This window comes from Aphidius gifuensis, linkage group LG5 (assembly GCF_014905175.1).
Source record: "Aphidius gifuensis isolate YNYX2018 linkage group LG5, ASM1490517v1, whole genome shotgun sequence".
NCBI lineage: Eukaryota > Metazoa > Arthropoda > Insecta > Hymenoptera > Braconidae > Aphidius > Aphidius gifuensis.
Window position 1 is genome coordinate 3,954,862 of NC_057792.1, and position 18,471 is coordinate 3,973,332.

Genomic DNA, 18,471 nt, shown 5'->3' on the forward strand with positions numbered 1-18,471 from the left:
TATATTTGGTCTTAAAATTTTCCTCATCAAAATCTCTACAGCCAAGGCTATGTTTAGAAATATCAAAACCACCCATTTTTGATTTGTAAGACGATTGTTTTATAATAATAGGTGTCATCGCGAACTTTTGTAATGAATAAGGACCTTTAAAAGTTGTACTTGGAAGTTCTATCATATCCTGGCTGTGGCAATTTTTATAAAAAATTTTTTTGAATGCAACATAATTTTTGCGTTTATTTATTCAAAAGTTATCGGTTGTCCAAACAAATTACCAATTTGTACAACAATTTCTTCTAAATAAAAAGTTTGTACGCATGCGCCAATCAAAAAATATATTTCGATCGGTAAGCCGGTATTTCTTTTCATCGATCTTTCATTTAAATAGTAAGAATAAAATTTAAAAAAATAAAAATAGTAAAAGTTTTTGATCTAAGTAGAAAAATAAGATAACTGTTAACTTTTTTAAATTTTTTTAAAAATTAAATTACAACTAGAAAAGAAACAACAAATATACATATGTATATTGTATATAGTTAAAAATATATACATGTTATATTGAGGTTAGGTTCAAATGTTATCATTGTTATTATTGTGTACAATATTTATATTCAAATAAATATTTTTAAAAAAAATATATTATGTATAATAATAATAATGATAAATATGGTTTCGTAATTAAAAAACCCGTATTCGCCGGAGTTTTGAAAATTTTCAATTTTCAACGGGAAACGATTTCGTTATAACAACATTTTTTTCTAATTGATTTTTAATAAATAAAATTTATTTTCAAAATATCAGGAGAGCAGGTAACTCAGGAGGTGAACTAGAAATAAATTAAAATACCTCTTTGCCTGTTCTATGATCCTGTTAAAAAATTAGACTCGCCACTATTTTTTTTCTAATTGATTTCAATAAAATAAAATTTATTTTTGAAATATCAGGAGAGCAGGTAACGCAGGAGGTGATCTAGAAATTGTACAAAATACCTCTTTGCCTGTTCTATGATCCTGTTAAAAAATTAGACTCGCCACTATTTTTTTTCTAATTGATTTTTAATAAATAAAATTTATTTTCAAAATATCAGGAGAGCAGGTAACGCAGGAGGTGATCTAGAAATAAAATAAAATACCTCTTTGCCTGTTCTATGATCCTGTTCTATGATCCTGTTAAAAAATTAGACTCGCCACTATTTTTTTTCTAATTGATTTCAACAAAATAAAATTTATTTTTGAAATATCAGGAGAGCAGGTAACGCAGGAGGTGATCTAGAAATAAAATAAAATACCTCTTTGCCTGTTCTATGATCCTGTTAAAAAATTAATGTCGCCACTATTTTTTTTCTAATTGATTTCAATAAAATAAAATTTATTTTCAAAATATCAGGAGAGCAGGTAACGCAGGAGGTGATCTAGAAATAAAATAAAATACCTCTTTGCCTGTTCTATGATCCTGTTAAAAAATTAATGTCGCCACTATTTTTTTTCTAATTGATTTCAATAAAATAAAATTTATTTTCGAAATATCAGGAGAGCAGGTAACGCAGGAGGTGAACTAGAAATAAAATAAAATACCTCTTTGCTCATTCTATGATCCTGTTAAAAAATTAGACTCGCCACTATTTTTTTTCTAATTGATTTTTAATAAATAAAATTTATTTTTGAAATATCAGGAGAGCAGGTAACATAGGAAGTGAACTGGAAATTACATAAGATACCTCTTTGCCTGTTCTATGATCCTGTTAAAAAATTAGACTCGCCACTATTTTTTTTCTAATTGATTTTTAATAAATAAAATTTATTTTCAAAATATCAGGAGAGCAGGTAACGCAGGAGGTGATCTAGAAATTGTACAAAATACCTCTTTGCCTGTTCTATGATCCTGTTAAAAAATTAGACTCGCCACTATTTTTTTTCTAATTGATTTTTAATAAATAAAATTTATTTTCAAAATATCAGGAGAGCAGGTAACGCAGGAGGTGAACTAGAAATAAAATAAAATACCTCTTTGCCTGTTCTATGATCCTGTTAAAAAATTAGACTCGCCACTATTTTTTTTCTAATTGATTTCAATAAAATAAAATTTATTTTCAAAATATCAGGAGAGCAGGTAACGCAGGAGGTGATCTAGAAATAAAATAAAATACCTCTTTGCCTGTTCTATGATCCTGTTAAAAAATTAGACTCGCCACTATTTTTTTTCTAATTGATTTCAATAAAATAAAATTTATTTTTGAAATATCAGGAGAGCAGGTAACGCAGGAGGTGAACTAGAAATAAAATAAAATACCTCTTTGCCTGTTCTATGATCCTGTTAAAAAATTAGACTCGCCACTATTTTTTTTCTAATTGATTTTTAATAAATAAAATTTATTTTCAAAATATCAGGAGAGCAGGTAACGCAGGAGGTGATCTAGAAATAAAATGAATTACCTCTTTGCCTGTTCTATGATCCTGTTATGATCCTGCATAAAATTTATTTTTAAAATATCAGGAGAGCAGGTAACATAAGAGGTGAACTAGGAATTCAATAAAATACCTCTTTGCTTATTCTATGATCCTGTAATAAAATTTTAAATTCTGTAATAAAAATATGAAATAATAAAATTTTTCTTTGAACAGGAATATAGAATGACGAAGAGGTATTTGGATTTATTTATGGTTTACCTCCTGTACTTTCTGTTTTCTTGTTATTTTTAAAAAAAATTTAAATTCTCCAATAAAAAGATGAAAAAATAAAAAAAAACAATTTCTATTTGAACAGGAATATACAACAGGCGAAGAGGTATTTGTTTTTATTCATAGCTTACTACCTGTCCTTCCTGTTTTCTTAATATTAAAAAAAAAAATGAAAATCCTAAAAAAATATATCAAAAAATAAAAAAAAAATTTATTCTCGAACAGGAGTGTAGAATAAGCGAAGAGGTATTCGATGTTCTTATTATTCGAATCTACATCTTTTTTTCTTTCAACTTATAAAAGAAATTCAAATTTTGAAAAAAAAAAATTCATTCTTATCAGGATTACAGAATGACTGGAGCGGTATTTTCGGAACTTCTTCTTTATTTTTTTAAATCATGTTAATTATTTGAACAAGTATCAATTCAAATACATCACTTATTTCTGAAATTTAAATTTAATAAATTGAATTGATACTTAATTCTGTAAACGAAATCCAAAGAAACTATATAAACTGCCAGTTTTTAATTTATCATCATCATTCATTTTATATATTTACTCAAACCTAAATTCATTCATAAAATTTATATCCTTTCTATTGAAATTTATAATTTGGTTGTTCACGTTTTTGATGTAATTTACGAGAAGGAATAATATGCGATTTCCTTGTTGTATAATAATAACACGATTTATGTTGTACAAAAAAAAACTTATTTTTTCTATCGCATTTATCATATTGACAGTCATCACTACAACTATGTACATGCAAACAGTCAAGTGTCATGTTATAAACATGAATATATAATGATCGATAAATATTTTAATAATCCTATCAATAATTTAGAATCTAATTAAAAAATACAAATATCAATTAAAAAATAATACATAAATTATATCTTATTATTTCAATGTTTGTTTATGTTTCCATGGATTTAATAAACGTACTTGTTGTAACCCTGACCTAGGTTTGTCCATCACCAGGGTCGATATTGCGGTTTGCAATAAATTCGCTATAGTATAAACCAGTATAAACAACTTTTTAGATAGCTCAACTTGAGCAGTGATCAGTCAACAAGGATACCAAGTGATCAGTCCTTCAAACCGGTTTATTATTCCTTCTGGATTAGTCCATTGAAAAATGTAAGTTATGACCTTGTAATCAGAAAAAAAAAACATTATTATAAACAATATATAAACTTGATTATTTTCATTTAGATTTTCATTATAAACAAAATAGATAGTTTTATAATTAATATATTATAAAAAATATTTATATACGTATTTAAAAATACGTAGCTTTCATTTTTTTTTTTTTTTAAAAAAAAACAAACAAATAGAAAATTATTAGGACATAATTGTTTTCCGGGATTGTTACGTAATAGCAACATACAGATACTTCTCTTACTGAGTAGAAAAAATGCAAATTGCATTGCGTGGTAGCTGTGCAATTAGACTTTGTTAAAGTTTATATTTTTTTTTCTCTACTCAACCATCAACTATATACAAGACAATAATAAAACATTGAGGAAATATTTTTCTTAATAAAATAATTCATTTATATAAGAAAAATATAAACAATTTAACAATAAAAGTATATAAATTATTTTAGCTGACAGTATTTATGAAGGTCAGTATACTCAACAAGTAATCCTTGATAATATTAATTGATTTTCTTGCAAATATTAAATTATCAATAACATACATGTATTATATAAATCGATTTAAACTAAATCATTTACAAAATGTATCATACGTTTAATTTACTATTGAAATAAAATTATAGATTTAGTTTTAAAAATAGTTATGACCATGAATAAAAAATCAAGTCCAAAGTAAGAATGAAAAATAAAAGTGATTACATTGTTGTTGATCGTTTTGTTTTTTTTTCTTATTTTTATAAAAAAAAAATGAATTAATTAACACCATACGTCATGTTGTCATTATAATGTAAATGATCCTTTATTTTTTAAAATAATCAAAACAACATTTTTTTATCAAAATTCAAATGAACGATAAAAAATTTTCGTTGAAAAACAACTTGTTTATACGTCAGCATGTATTTTGCAAAAATTAAAAAAATAAAAATAATAAAGTTGTTATGTAGAGAGACTAAAGTCACTATTGGTTTATATAAATTTGATATCTGAGTAGGGAGTCTATTTGTCGGAGAGTCTCTGGACAAGAATCATAAGATTTTTATTTGCAGTTATTTGCTGAAAGTACATCGTTGCAGTGTTGAAGCATTAGTTTAAAAATTTCTGTATTATTTTTTAAATTAGCTCAATTAAATTTAAAAATAAAACTATAAATTAAAAATAAAAATTATTATATCAAACAATGACGACAATAATTGTGGAAAACTTGACAAATGTCAATGAAAAAAATGATCTAAAATCATTTGAAAACATCACAAGTGAAAATTACAAAATCAATTCAGATTTTAAAATAAATAAACTCAATATTTTAAGTGATTTAAAAAATAATAATATACTAATTGAAATATTATTAAATCCTGATGTACAAAAAATTATTGAAGAATCAATATCATCAATTGAAAATGATGATAAATTGAATAAAAATTTTGACAGGCAAAAATATTTTGAAGAATTAATTGAAGCTAATTATCCAAATTTACCAAAAACACTTGTTCCCTTGACAACTGGAATAACACTACCCGGTGATTGTGGTAGAAATGCAGATGACATACCAGATTGGCTTGATCATGATAAATTTTTAAAAGGTCAACGTTTTGCTATGGATAATTTATTTGGTATAAGTTTTGCTGAGATGTTATCTTTATTTGTTTTATATTCATTTGAGGAGGGTTTGAAACCCATTATAATGACTCAAAATTCATCAAAACCTTATGAAGCATTTAAAAGGTAAAATTACATATAATTATTTTAATATTATTCTAAATTAAATTTCGAATATTTGACAGATTCTTGTCAACTGGAAATAGAGTGAGAAATTGGTATACAAGTGATATTTGGAAAAAAGGAACACCAGGATATAATGACATAGAAATTGTCAGAAAAATGCATGGAAATGTTAGAAATAGATTAGAAAAATTAACTAAAAATGAAATTGATAATGCTGCTAAAATAATACCTGCTTTATCAAAAAAAACAAATATAACAATTGATGATTTTCGTGATTGTTGTGAAGCTCCTAAAATTGGACAGTGTCCATTTACATCGGATGCATATCGTTTAAATAAAATAAAAGGATTAAATCAAACTGAAATGTCAATAACACATTGGGCATTTATTGGATTTACAATTAGTTATCCAGAATATTTTGGTATTCATGATGCAAAAGATGAAGATCTTGATGCATTTTGTCACATGTGGAGAGGAATTGGATATCGTCTTGGTATTGATGATAAGTAATTAATTTATTAAATTAAATTTATGACTTATTGCAGCTGCTGTTTATTTATTTATTTATCTACTTTTTTTATTATTTGTTTTCTGTTTTAGATATAATTTTTGTCAAGGTAGTTTGACAGAAATTAGAGATCGTTCAAATGATCTTTTGGAATTTTGGGCAAAACCTCTATTTAGAAATGTCACTCCAGAATGGGAACATATGATGAGATGTCTCATTGAAGGTATTGGATATTATACACCGGGTTTAGATTATGACACTTCTTTATTTTACTTGTGTAATATATTAAATTGTAAAATGCCAAGATTTCAATCTTCAATGAGTTTATTATCTTACGCCAAATATCGACTAACAAAGTGAGTATTTCATATCTATTTTTTTTTTTAAAACTTTTAATTAATTTAACTAAATTTTTTTATTAAATTTTCAGAACTTTATTTTTGTATTTATTTCGAATTCCTGGGATACGAAATTATATGAATGAAAAAGTAATACGTAATGTTGATGCAGCAAATAATTATGATGAAAATAAACATGCTGAATTACAAAAAAAATCAACAAAGTCAATGAACACATAATAAAAATAAATTCTCTTAAATTTTAATTTTTTTCAAGTAATTTTAAATCATTTGTAAATATTTTTTTAAATGAAATTAAATTACGAAAAAATTATTGTATTATAAATTATATTTTTTTCGATAAATAAATATTTCGAAAAACAAATTATTGAATTATTGTAATTTCGAATTAAAAATATTTCGAAATATTTCATAAAGATGTCGTGTATTGAGAATTCTCGTCTCTCTTCTCTCTCTCTCGACATTGACATTCGTAATAATAATAATAATAAAAAGAGAGAGAAGACGACGCGACGCCAGAAGCCACCAGATTTATCCAATATTATCATTTATTCATACCTGCTCATCACCGGCATATTGAAAAAAAGTAAGAAAATACAAAATAAATTATCTTTTCACTATTTAAAAATATACTTGCATAAAAATTATCCTATTTTATTGTTTTAATTAAATTATTAATCTTTTTCAATATTTCATTAAAAATTATCTCTATAAATCTCGAAAAAAATTTCATAATTATCTCTATTAAACAAGCCATCGTCTATTCCAGAAACTTCCACACATAAGCCATTTTATTATTTCTCTCTTTCTATTAATTGTTTGATATTAATTGTAAATTTAATTTTGTTTAATTAAAGATCAAGATGGGTTTACCAAGAGTTTTCTTCGACATGACTGTTGACAATCAACCAGCCGGTCGTATTGTCATTGAGGTAATTAATTATTTATATTAACATAAAATATCTTTGGACAATTAATTAATTAAAATAAAAAACTTACAGCTCAGAAGTGATGTTGTTCCAAAAACAGCTGAAAATTTCCGTGCATTGTGTACTGGTGAAAAGGGTATTGGTTACAAAGGCAGTATTTTCCATCGTATTATTCCAAATTTCATGTGCCAAGGTGGTGATTTCACTAATCATGATGGAACTGGTGGAAAATCAATCTATGGACGTAAATTTGAAGGTAAATTTATAACCACAATAATTAATTTATCATTTAAAAAAAAAATAGTTATTGTTTTAATTATGTTATTTATAATATTTACATTTTTTTTTTTAGATGAAAACTTTGACTTGAAACATACTGGACCTGGTGTATTGTCAATGGCTAATGCTGGTAAAAATACCAATGGTTCTCAATTTTTCATTACAACAGTTAAAACAAGCTGGTTGGACAATGCTCATGTTGTTTTTGGCCAAGTTGTTGAGGGTATGGATGTTGTTAAACAACTCGAAGGTTATGGCACCCAAAGTGGCAAGACATCAAAAAAAATTGTCATTGCTGATTGTGGACAACTTTCATAAATTAAAAACAATTTAATATTTTGAAAAAACTTCTTTTTTTTTTATTCTACTATATACTTTCCTCTGTTACATTTCAAAAATAATAAAAATAATAATACATGATTTGAATTAAAATTTTGAATGTATTTTTATTTTCAAATTAATAAATGTCCATCACAATACACAGTATATATATTTATTCGTGTTTTTTTTTTTGTTATTATTTAAATTGATTTAATGTTGATAAAAATAATATTTATATTAATTTATATATTTCACATATACTTTGTTTTATTCAGCTTTCAGTCATGAATCATCATCAAGACTAATTATAGAAGTATATTCTTCATCATGAACCTGTTGACAAGATTAAAATGATAATATTTATATTAATTTAAAAAAGATAATTAATAATTTTGTTATTCACCTCATCAATATGTTCAACACCTTCTAGAATAATTCCATTTTGAGGAATTTCAGTATCATTATCAATATAGGCAATAGAAATATCAGAAGTCTAAAAATTAAATACAAAAAATAATTAATTAAAGACAAAAAAAGATAATAATAAAATAAATAATACATAAACTTACACCACATATTGAATAATCATTTTCATCATCAATTGCATTTATATCAATAATTTCATTTTCAATTTGTTTATTATTAGTATTATTTTCACTGTTAATAATATTTTGTTGTTTATTTTTTTTTTTATTATTATTAAAATGTTGTAATCTTCTCCATATTGTTGTTTTTGGTATACCATATTTTATTGATGCAGCAGCTTGTGATAATTTATCATTTTTACATGCAGCAACAGCTTCTTCAAGTTGAGCTTTTTTATATGCTTCATTAGCTGTTTTTCTTTTTTTCCAAAATGAACTTGGTAATTTTCCTTCATCAATAAGTCTTGCTTTATCTCTAAATAATGTTGTTTTTGGTACTTTATATTCAATTGATACTTTTGTTAAATTTTCACCTCTTTTTAATGCTTCAATAGCAGCTTTTCTTTTTTCTGATGCATATATTTTTTTTTTATCAGTTCTAATAATACGATAACCATCTTTTTGTATTCTTCTCCATAATACTGTTTTTGGTATTCTAAATATTTCAGATGCATTTTGTAATGATGAACCTTTTAATACAGCTGATATTGCACCATCCATAGTTTCTGCTGAATATTCATTTCTTGGTGCATGTAATGGTATTTGCATTGTTTTAGCACGCATATATAATGTTGAACGTGGTATACCATTTTTAGATGCTGCTTCAATTAATGACATACCATTTTTTATATCTTTTAATGCTGATTCTAACATTTCTTTACTGTATTCACGTTTTAAATGTTCTTTTCTACGTTTTTTTTTTTTATTAATTGTATCATTATTTAATTGTATTTCATTTATTATATTATTTTGTGGCTCTTCTTGTTCATTATCATTTATTTCATCATTATAATTATCAGTATCATCATTATTATCATTATTATCATTAATCTCATTTTGTATATTAAATGTTTCATCTAATATTTCTTCATTATCTGATGATATAAATTCACCCAAGGCTTCTTGAGAATCATCACATATATCCTTTGTAATTAACGTTGTAGTATCAGCACCAACAACATCATCATTATCATCATCATTAATTTCATCAAGCTAAAAAAACAAAAGGCCAGTTAATCAATGATATTAATATATTTTTATATAAATTAATAATTAAACATACTTTAATTATGACATCAATTTGAAATAAAAATGCAGCTTCTTGAAAACTTTTAAGATCATCTGGAAATTTTCCAGAATAACACCAATCAATTATAAGCCTGACATCATGAGCACTGATACCACATATTATTATTGTTGGATTATCATCTTTAGCATCATTTAATAAATCCTAATAATTTAATAACATATTATTATTAAATAATTAACTTATCAATAAGATAATAAATAAATAAAAATAAAAACATGATTTGTTTATCAACATACTTGAAATAATGTGCTGTATGAACAAAGTACAATACGATGTGCATAAATATGTTCACCATCAACAACCAGTGTCACATCAACCATTGAATTTTCTTTGAATAATTGTGATGCCACTGATAACATATAATCATTATGATCAGGCCATTTTAACAAATAACAATTATCTATGTTTTCTTGTAGTTGCTGTTGTTGTTGATTATCAGATATAGCCATGCTGTTTCAATTTCGTTTCTTTTCTCCAGTTATAAATGTCAAAAATATACACTGATATTTTGATAATAATAAACAAAATAGATTTTAGATATATAAAAGGAACTTGGAATAGGAATCTCTCTCTAAATTTTGGCATCCATCTTTGTTATTTATTAATTGTAGTTCAATATTAGTGGCGCTATTAACACATCAGTCATCTACTTTATCGATAATATAATTAAAAAAATAAAAAATAAACAAAAAATTCATAAAAGATTGAAATAACAACAATATATATAAATAATAATAAATATAAAGCAGACGATCCGATTACTCTTTATCCAAATTCAAAGCTTGCATATTTTTTTATCATTAAGAAACACTCCACTTGAATAAGATAAAAAATTTTTTAATAAAATTAAAGCATACTTATTAATTCATTTTGTATCACATAAAAATGAAAATTTTAATAATATTTTGTTTAATTATTATTTGTAATTTTGATTGTATATTTGGATGGCGTTCATTTTTACGTGGAAAAAGTAAAAATGGTAATATTGGTGCTCCAATTTTATCTAAAGAATATGAGCTACCAGAAGATATGTGGTTTCAACAAAATTTAGATCATTTTGATCCAACAAATATGCAAACATGGCAACAGGTAATTAAATAAAAAAAGTTTTTATATTTAATTTAAATTATTTAATTAATTATTATATCTAGAGATACTTTAAAAATGCTGAAAATTACAAACATGGTGGACCAATTTTCTTGATGATTGGCGGTGAAGGTGAAGCAAGTGCTAAATGGATGCTGGAGGGTCAATGGATTGAATATGCTAAACAATATCAAGCAATGTGTTTTCAATTGGAGCATAGATACTATGGCAAGAGTCATCCAACTGCGTGAGTTGATGATAACAATAATAATTAATTTTTATTATTCATCATAATCTTGTTCTATTTATAAATTTATTTATAAATTGTCTTTTTAGTGACTTGAGTGTTAAAAATCTCAAGTATTTATCTTCAGAACAAGCACTTGCTGATTTGGCATATTTTATAACTGGAATGACACATTTAAATCAAATACCAAAAGATAGTAAATGGATTGTATTTGGTGGTTCTTATCCTGGCTCACTTGCTGCCTGGATGAGAATGAAATATCCACATTTAGTTCATGGTGCTGTATCAACAAGTGGTCCACTTCTAGCTCAAATTGATTTTCAACAGTATTATGTTGTTGTTGAGGACTCATTGAGAACACATTCACAGGCATGTGTTGATACAATTATCAATGCAACACAACAAATTCATGTTATGTTACGTCATAGAATTGGACAACAAAGTTTAAGTGATAAATTCAAGTAAGTATAAAAATAATTCATCTCTTTTGAGTTATGTTTACTTGATGTTATAATTTCTTTTTATTTATTTAATATATTTTTAAGATTATGTGATAAAATTGATCCAGTTCAAACAAAGAAAAAAGACATATCAAATCTTTATGAAACACTTGCTGGTAATTTTGCTGAAGTTGTCCAGTATAATAAAGATAATCGTAATAGTTCAAAAACATCAAATATTACAATTGATACAGTCTGTGATATTTTAACAAATAATAAAAATGGAATAAGTGTTGATAGATTAGCAGAAGTATCAAATTTAATTCTAACAGCAAATAATGAAACATGTTTAGATTATAAATATTCAAAAATGATTGATGAGTTAAAAAATGTATCATGGAAATCTGAAATGGCTGAAGGTGGACGTCAATGGACATATCAAACATGTACTGAATTTGGATTTTTTCAAACATCAACAGCACGTCCAAAATTATTCAGTGAAACATTTCCAGCTGATTTTTTTATACAACAATGTGTTGATATATTTGGACCACTTTATAGTATTCATCTTCTTGAAAATGCTATTGAAAGAACAAATACATTATATGGTGAATTACATATTAAAACATCAAATACTGTATTTGTTCATGGTTCAATTGATCCATGGCATGCACTTGGAAAAATAACATCATCAAATCCACAAGTACCAGCTATTTATATTAATGGTACTGCTCATTGTGCAAATATGTATCCAGCATGTAAAAAAGATCCTCAAGAATTAATCAAAGCACGACAAGTAGTTGGACAATTAATTGGCCAATGGTTAAAACAATCATAAATATTTTCTTTTTTATTAAATATTTTTTTTTTTCTATTCATTTTTCTTTTTTAAATAATTTTTTATAAATATTCAAATAATAATAGTTTTAATATTCATTATTATCAATATTCATGTGTTAATTAAATATAAAAATTTAAAAAAAAAAAAAAAACAATAATAATTGTCATTATTAATTACAAAGCCCAAGTGAATTTAATTTTTTTTTGTTTTCGAAATTCTTAATATTGATTGATTACTTTGGTAATCCATGATTTATACAGCCAGGTTCTGGTGAATACTGATGTTGCTGGTCCTTCATCCTCATCTTGAGCAGAGGTAATAACACCAATTATTTCATTATTGTAAACAACTGGTCCACCGCTGTCACCCTTTTAAATTATTAATTAATTATTGAATATTAATTTAAATATTAATGATGAATTTATACAACTTACTTGTGTAACACCTCCTAGTCTCTGGGGTGTAACACCACAAAAATGTGTTGAATCAATTTCTGAAGGATATAATGCTTGGCATTCTCTATCACTTAATATTTTTAAAAAAATATATTTCAAATATCGTGATGGAAAATCTGTTTTTAGACTTATAACACCCCATCCACCGATCATTACTTGTTCACCGTGAGGAATATGATCAGTGCTTGGCAATGAAATTGGACGTCGATACATAGTAAATTCAATTGGATCAGCAAGCTTAAAAAAAAATATATAATATCATATTTAAGATGTTATTTGAAGAGTAAAATAATTTTTTTTAAATTAATGTACACTCAAATATTATCATTAAATTAATACATACTTTTAATATTGCAATATCATCATTGACCTCTCTGGGTGGATCGTAAGTTTCATATAGAATAATCAATTCAACGTCGTGAATTTGACCATTTATTATATCGAGCAAATCATTTGTACCACTTAACACTAATACTTCTGTCTCGACAATATTTCTTCTTAGACAAACACAGTGAGCTGATGTGAGAACATGTTGACGTGTTATAATACTACCACTACAACTGCCAAAAATTGGTGTTCCAACTGATACAAGATATGGAAAATAATTTTCAGTTACAAAATGTCCATCAAATATTTTATTTGGCAATTTTCCATGTACCACTGAAAAAAAAGCAACAAACAAACGATTAATTACAAGAATCAATTTTTAAAAATAGATAAACAAAGAAATAAATAATATAATTGATACTTACCAGTTATTAATATTAATAAAATACAAACTATAATACGTGGCATTTTTATTTTATTCAGTTATCAAACAAATTTTTTAAAACGAAACAAAAATGGACGAGTTAATTTTTCTCTTCTTTTTTAACATTTAATTGATAATATAATTCTGTATCATAAATTATTTTCGTACAACATTTTTTTATCTATAAAATAAACGCGTTTCAAATTTTTTTTTTTTTTTTTGATTTCCTAATATTAAGAGAATGACGTGTATGTCAAGAATAAAACAATATTTACATATTAAATAAAATAAAAAATTTAGAAGAATTAAAATTAATATTGCTTTTTATTCACGAACCGAGTCAGTGTCATTAACCCTAACAGGCTAAATAAATGATTAGATTAAATACAGTATTAAATCATTTTTTTTTTTTTATACATAATTTAAACTATTAAATTCTTCAAAATTAATTAATTTTTTATTTTTAATTATATGACTAAACCAAGACAGTGAAAGCCTTGGTATTCTTGTATAATTTGAGTCGGTAAAATTAACATAAACAAGTCCATATCGTTCACTGCAAAAATAAAAAAAATATATTTTTAATTTTTGTGTAATTTAGAAATTTATATACATGTTTATAAATTTTTAAATTAATTATTTGTATACCTGTAACCTCGTGCCCACTCAAAGTTATCCATGAAACTCCACACAGTATATGCCTTGACATTACAACCATCACGATTAACAGCTAAAAGAACTTCTTTCATGTAACTGTAATGATATTTTATTCTATCAATATCATTAATATCTGATTCATTTCCACATCCCGCCCGTCCATTTTCCAAAATATAAACAGGTGGATTGTTGTAATCATTTTTTATTTTTCGCAATATTCCACCGATTCCTTCAGGCACAACCTTTAACATAAATTATTTTTTTTTAAATTAAGATTACTTTGATTTTATTTGAAAATTTTAATCTTACTTGTTTTTCATTTGATCCAGTTGTTTCCCATGTCTCATTTATTAACTTGACAACACCTGAATCATCTTGAATATTTTTTTCAATACTTTTTGTCATCCTTGTTACGTAATGATTTAATCCAAAATAATCAAATGTTCCTCTGTAATTAATTTGTTTTTTTTTTTGTATTTAATTGAGTTAGTATATTGATCATGTAAATAATTAAATTAAATGAGGCTTTATGGAGAAAAATAAATAATAATTATTACTTAATATAGTCAATCCAATAGGGTGAAAATTCAGGAAGTCTTGAACGTAAATAACCCTGTGATTTGCTTCTTTCATAAATTTTTTTTTTCATAATACTTGGATAATCTCCATTCTTAGAATATATTGGATGTGAAAACCAGTCGCAATCAAATCCATGTGCAATTTTGCAACTATCAATTTCATTATCATTAACAGGAATATAATGATTACAATTTAAAACAATACTAATTTTTCCATTTTGTATTTTACGAAATTCTTCATCGTAAATTCGATAAGCTCGAGCATGAGCTTTTAATACATTATGACCACAAATATACATACCAATATCCCTTAATTTCATACCTTTAATAATAATATTATATTAATATATTATTTTATAAATTTAATTATATATTATACCTGGAGGAAAGACACCCAAATGATAAGTACTTTCACAGAGAATTGATGGCTCATTTATTGTCGACCAAAATTTTACACGAGAGCCAAATTCTTGAAAAACAATTCTTGCATAATCACCAAAATAATCAACTATCAATTCATTTGTCCAACCTCCCATTTTTTCAATGACATGAGGAATATCAAAATGATTTATTGTAACAAATGGCTCAATTCCTTGTGCATGTAATTCATCTAAAACATTTTTATAATATTGTACTCCTTCTTGACTTATTTTATCAGCAAATCCAGTTGGCAAAATTCTTGACCAACTCAACGATAAGCGAAAATGATTAAGCTTAAATAAAAAATAATAATAATAATTTAATATAATCAATAGATACTTGATAATATATTGAAAAATAATATCCGAAAAAAATGTCACTTACTTTAGCATTTTTTATTATTTGAATATCTTCTTTATATTTATGATAAAAATTACATGCATTATTTCCATTGCTGCCATCAAGAATTAAATGACTTTTTGAATTAGTAAATTCATCCCAATTATTTTTACCTTTATCTATATGTATATATAAAAATAATAAATAAATAAATTATTGTTTAAATGAAATATCAAACATACCACTAATATTCCATCCTCCTTCAATTTGATATGCTGCTGTTGCTGCACCAATTTTAAATCCATCAGGAATTTTTTTATATTTACTAAAACATAAATTATTATTAAATTTAAATTATTAACAATATATATTTAAATTAATTATTACCATGCTTTAATTATTTGCTCTTTTTTTATTATCAATAATAATAAAATTATTGTCAAGTACTGCAAAAAATGGAGCTTCATTTCTTTTTGTTTAATATTTTTTGAGTCAATTTTTATATTGAAACAGCTAGGTCAAATTTTTAAATGGCATTGAATAAAATGATAAGATTATTTATTTATCATATGAATGTCGTAAATAATATATATAATAATTAATCTTTTTAACTAATCAATTTTTTAATAAATACAATCAGTGATAAACATATTTAAAGGAAAAATAAATAAACAAATAAAACAAATTGATAATTTTAATATTCACTTTTATTTAATAAATTTTAATTGTACATAAATAAATATATCTAATAATCAAGGCCAGGATGTTTGCCGGATTTGCCAATTTTTTAAGGCGAAACAATACCCTTGGTATAATTAGTAATAATTATAAAAATTAATAATTACTGCTTCTCAATAATTGCATTAATCCAATCAATGTAAACATAAACTTTTGTAAAAATTGCCAATGAAGATCCATCATCAACATCATCACCAGAATCGACAATGCCAATAATTTTATTATCATATATAACTGGGCCACCACTGTCTCCCTGTTGAGAATTAATTAATAAATTAAATTATTTGTTTTATTATTTTTTAGATATAAATGTGTTTACCATTCCAATACCACCACCTCCAGTTTTTTCAGCACAAAAAACTGTTGCATCAATTTGACCGGGATACATTTCATAACATCTTTCAAATGTTGTTATATTCATTGTAATTTTATTGAGATGACGTGAATAATCTTTAGACAAAGTAGATGATACACCCCAACCAGCTGTTTCGATTATTTCTCCAACAGGTATGTAGCTATTTGTTGGCAGAGCTATTGGTTGTCGTAATGATGAAAAAACCATTGGCTCTTCAAGCTATTGAAATTAAATATTTTAATAATGCAATAAAATTTGTGAGTGTATTTATTATTAATAAATTAATACCTCTAAAATACAAATATCAGAAATAAAATTTGTTGGAGGTCTAAATTGGTCATGATAATATATCATTGCAACTTGATGAATTATTCCATTTCTTCTACCGAGTAAATCACTGGTACCACTCAAAATTTGAACTGTTGTTTCAACAACATTATGTTCGTTAACAACACAATGTGCTGATGTAAGAATATGTATATTATTTAAAATAGTTCCACCGCAAACTTCGAATTCAGGTGTACCGACCGCAACAATCCAAGGAAATTCATCCATTTTAATTCGATTACCTTTAATAATTTTTTTTGGATCATTACCATGGACAACTGAAAATTATTTCAAATAAATAAATACATATAATAATTAATAATCTTTTTTTTTGTTTTTCAAAAACTTACTGGTAATACAAATTGTTGAAAATAATATTACAAATATTTTCATGATCGTTTTAATAGTGTCTAAATTATATTGTAATATTTTTTCAAATAAAATTTTGATTTTATATTCTTCTGTTCGAGATATTAATTGTTCAACTTTTATCGTATGTGTATATAAAACTAATTTTTTAAAATTCTTTTATCAGCATTATTTTAAAGTGAGATTTATAAAATTACAATGCTTATCAACAAGAACAAATAAAACTAGATACACATAAAATATTTCGAAATAAAAAATTTTTTTTTATTTGTTTTACATTGTTTGAAATGATAATTTTTATTAATTAAATTTTTAAAATAAAAAGCATATTAATAACATTTTTTTTTTTTCTCTTTACAATAAAAACAATTATTGTAAATTTATTTTATTCCAAGAAATATACAAGTATATGTAAAAGAAAAAAAAAAATTTTGATAAAACAATTAAAATGATGAAATTTTTACAAAAAAAAAATATTTATTTATTATTTATATTTTAACATGACACTCTTGATCCAAGGAACAAAAAAATAAACATTTTGAAAAATGGTTGGAAATTCTGGTGAGCCACCTTGTACGATTCCAAAGACAATTCCATTATGGACAAGTGGACTACCACTATCACCCTGGTGAAAAAAAATTCCTTGATATATTAAAAAAAAAAAAACGTTTGCCACTTAAAAATACAAAATAATATTATCAAATTGTATAAATTACCTCTACAAGGCTTTGCCTATCGTTTCTATAACAACAAAAGTGCGTATCACTAATTTCATTGGCATAAATACTTTGACAAAAATCATTAGTGATAACGTACATATCAAGTTTATGAAAATATCTATTGAATTGTATTCCCATATTTTTTATTCTTGTTTTACCCCATCCAACAAGTATTGCTTCAGTACCAATATTTACATTATTCGTTGGCAAAGCAATTGGTTGTCGAAGTGCAGAAAAAATAATTGGCTTTTCTAGCTAAAATAAATTTATAATACATTAATATAAATAAATCAAATTATATTTATTTTTTATAATAATATAGTAATAATAATGAACCACAAAAATTGCTAAATCATTTTTCCAAGATGCTTCAATATCAAATTCAGGATGAATAATAACTAAAATAATTTCATGTCTTTCTCCGGAAAATGGATCATCTAAATTATTACTTCCACTCAAAAC

At 24.8% G+C, this 18,471-nt stretch overlaps 6 protein-coding genes across 7 annotated transcripts; 3 read left to right on the forward strand and 3 right to left on the reverse strand.

Moving 5' to 3' along the window:
* Nucleotides 1–3,717: 3,717 nt before the first annotated feature.
* On the forward strand, nt 3,718–6,856 carry LOC122856928. Of its 2 annotated transcripts, XM_044158846.1 has the most exons (5): nt 3,718–3,815; nt 5,264–5,557; nt 5,617–6,063; nt 6,158–6,421; nt 6,496–6,856. In XM_044158846.1, coding segments are annotated over exons 1-5 (1,155 nt in total). In that variant the 5' UTR covers nt 3,718–3,813; the 3' UTR covers nt 6,644–6,856. The 2 variants fall into 2 exon arrangements, with proteins under 2 accessions (XP_044014781.1, XP_044014780.1); XM_044158845.1 differs by lacking the exon at nt 3,718–3,815 and having other exon boundaries at nt 4,804–5,557.
* A 41-nt stretch (nt 6,857–6,897) lies between these two features.
* Nucleotides 6,898–8,115, forward strand: LOC122856934 (peptidyl-prolyl cis-trans isomerase-like). Its single transcript, XM_044158852.1, has 4 exons — nt 6,898–7,010; nt 7,282–7,356; nt 7,426–7,609; nt 7,706–8,115. Exons 2-4 carry the CDS (start codon nt 7,288–7,290, stop codon nt 7,948–7,950), a joined length of 498 nt encoding a protein of 165 aa, XP_044014787.1. The 5' UTR covers nt 6,898–7,010; nt 7,282–7,287; the 3' UTR covers nt 7,951–8,115.
* LOC122856925 (uncharacterized protein PFB0145c) lies at nt 8,053–10,268 on the reverse strand. The gene is made up of 5 exons (XM_044158842.1): nt 9,924–10,268; nt 9,661–9,828; nt 8,523–9,590; nt 8,357–8,446; nt 8,053–8,286 (listed from the first exon to the last, which is right to left on the reverse strand). Exons 1-5 carry the CDS (start codon nt 10,134–10,136, stop codon nt 8,236–8,238), a joined length of 1,590 nt encoding a protein of 529 aa, XP_044014777.1. The 5' UTR covers nt 10,137–10,268; the 3' UTR covers nt 8,053–8,235.
* Nucleotides 10,269–10,408: 140 nt separating this feature from the next.
* On the forward strand, nt 10,409–12,461 carry LOC122856927 (putative serine protease K12H4.7). Its single transcript, XM_044158844.1, has 4 exons — nt 10,409–10,776; nt 10,839–11,020; nt 11,110–11,481; nt 11,566–12,461. Exons 1-4 carry the CDS (start codon nt 10,573–10,575, stop codon nt 12,296–12,298), a joined length of 1,491 nt encoding a protein of 496 aa, XP_044014779.1. The 5' UTR covers nt 10,409–10,572; the 3' UTR covers nt 12,299–12,461.
* Nucleotides 12,462–12,489: 28 nt separating this feature from the next.
* Nucleotides 12,490–13,623, reverse strand: LOC122856933 (chymotrypsin-2-like). Its single transcript, XM_044158851.1, has 4 exons — nt 13,509–13,623; nt 13,100–13,416; nt 12,736–12,993; nt 12,490–12,669 (listed from the first exon to the last, which is right to left on the reverse strand). The coding sequence occupies exons 1-4, from the start codon at nt 13,549–13,551 to the stop codon at nt 12,520–12,522; spliced, it is 768 nt and encodes a 255-aa protein (XP_044014786.1). The 5' UTR covers nt 13,552–13,623; the 3' UTR covers nt 12,490–12,519.
* Nucleotides 13,624–13,812: 189 nt separating this feature from the next.
* On the reverse strand, nt 13,813–16,016 carry LOC122856926 (myrosinase 1-like). Its single transcript, XM_044158843.1, has 8 exons — nt 15,889–16,016; nt 15,744–15,826; nt 15,547–15,680; nt 15,122–15,455; nt 14,722–15,064; nt 14,474–14,612; nt 14,156–14,406; nt 13,813–14,063 (listed from the first exon to the last, which is right to left on the reverse strand). Exons 1-8 carry the CDS (start codon nt 15,966–15,968, stop codon nt 13,919–13,921), a joined length of 1,509 nt encoding a protein of 502 aa, XP_044014778.1. The 5' UTR covers nt 15,969–16,016; the 3' UTR covers nt 13,813–13,918.
* Between the last annotated feature and the right edge of the window lie 2,455 nt (nt 16,017–18,471).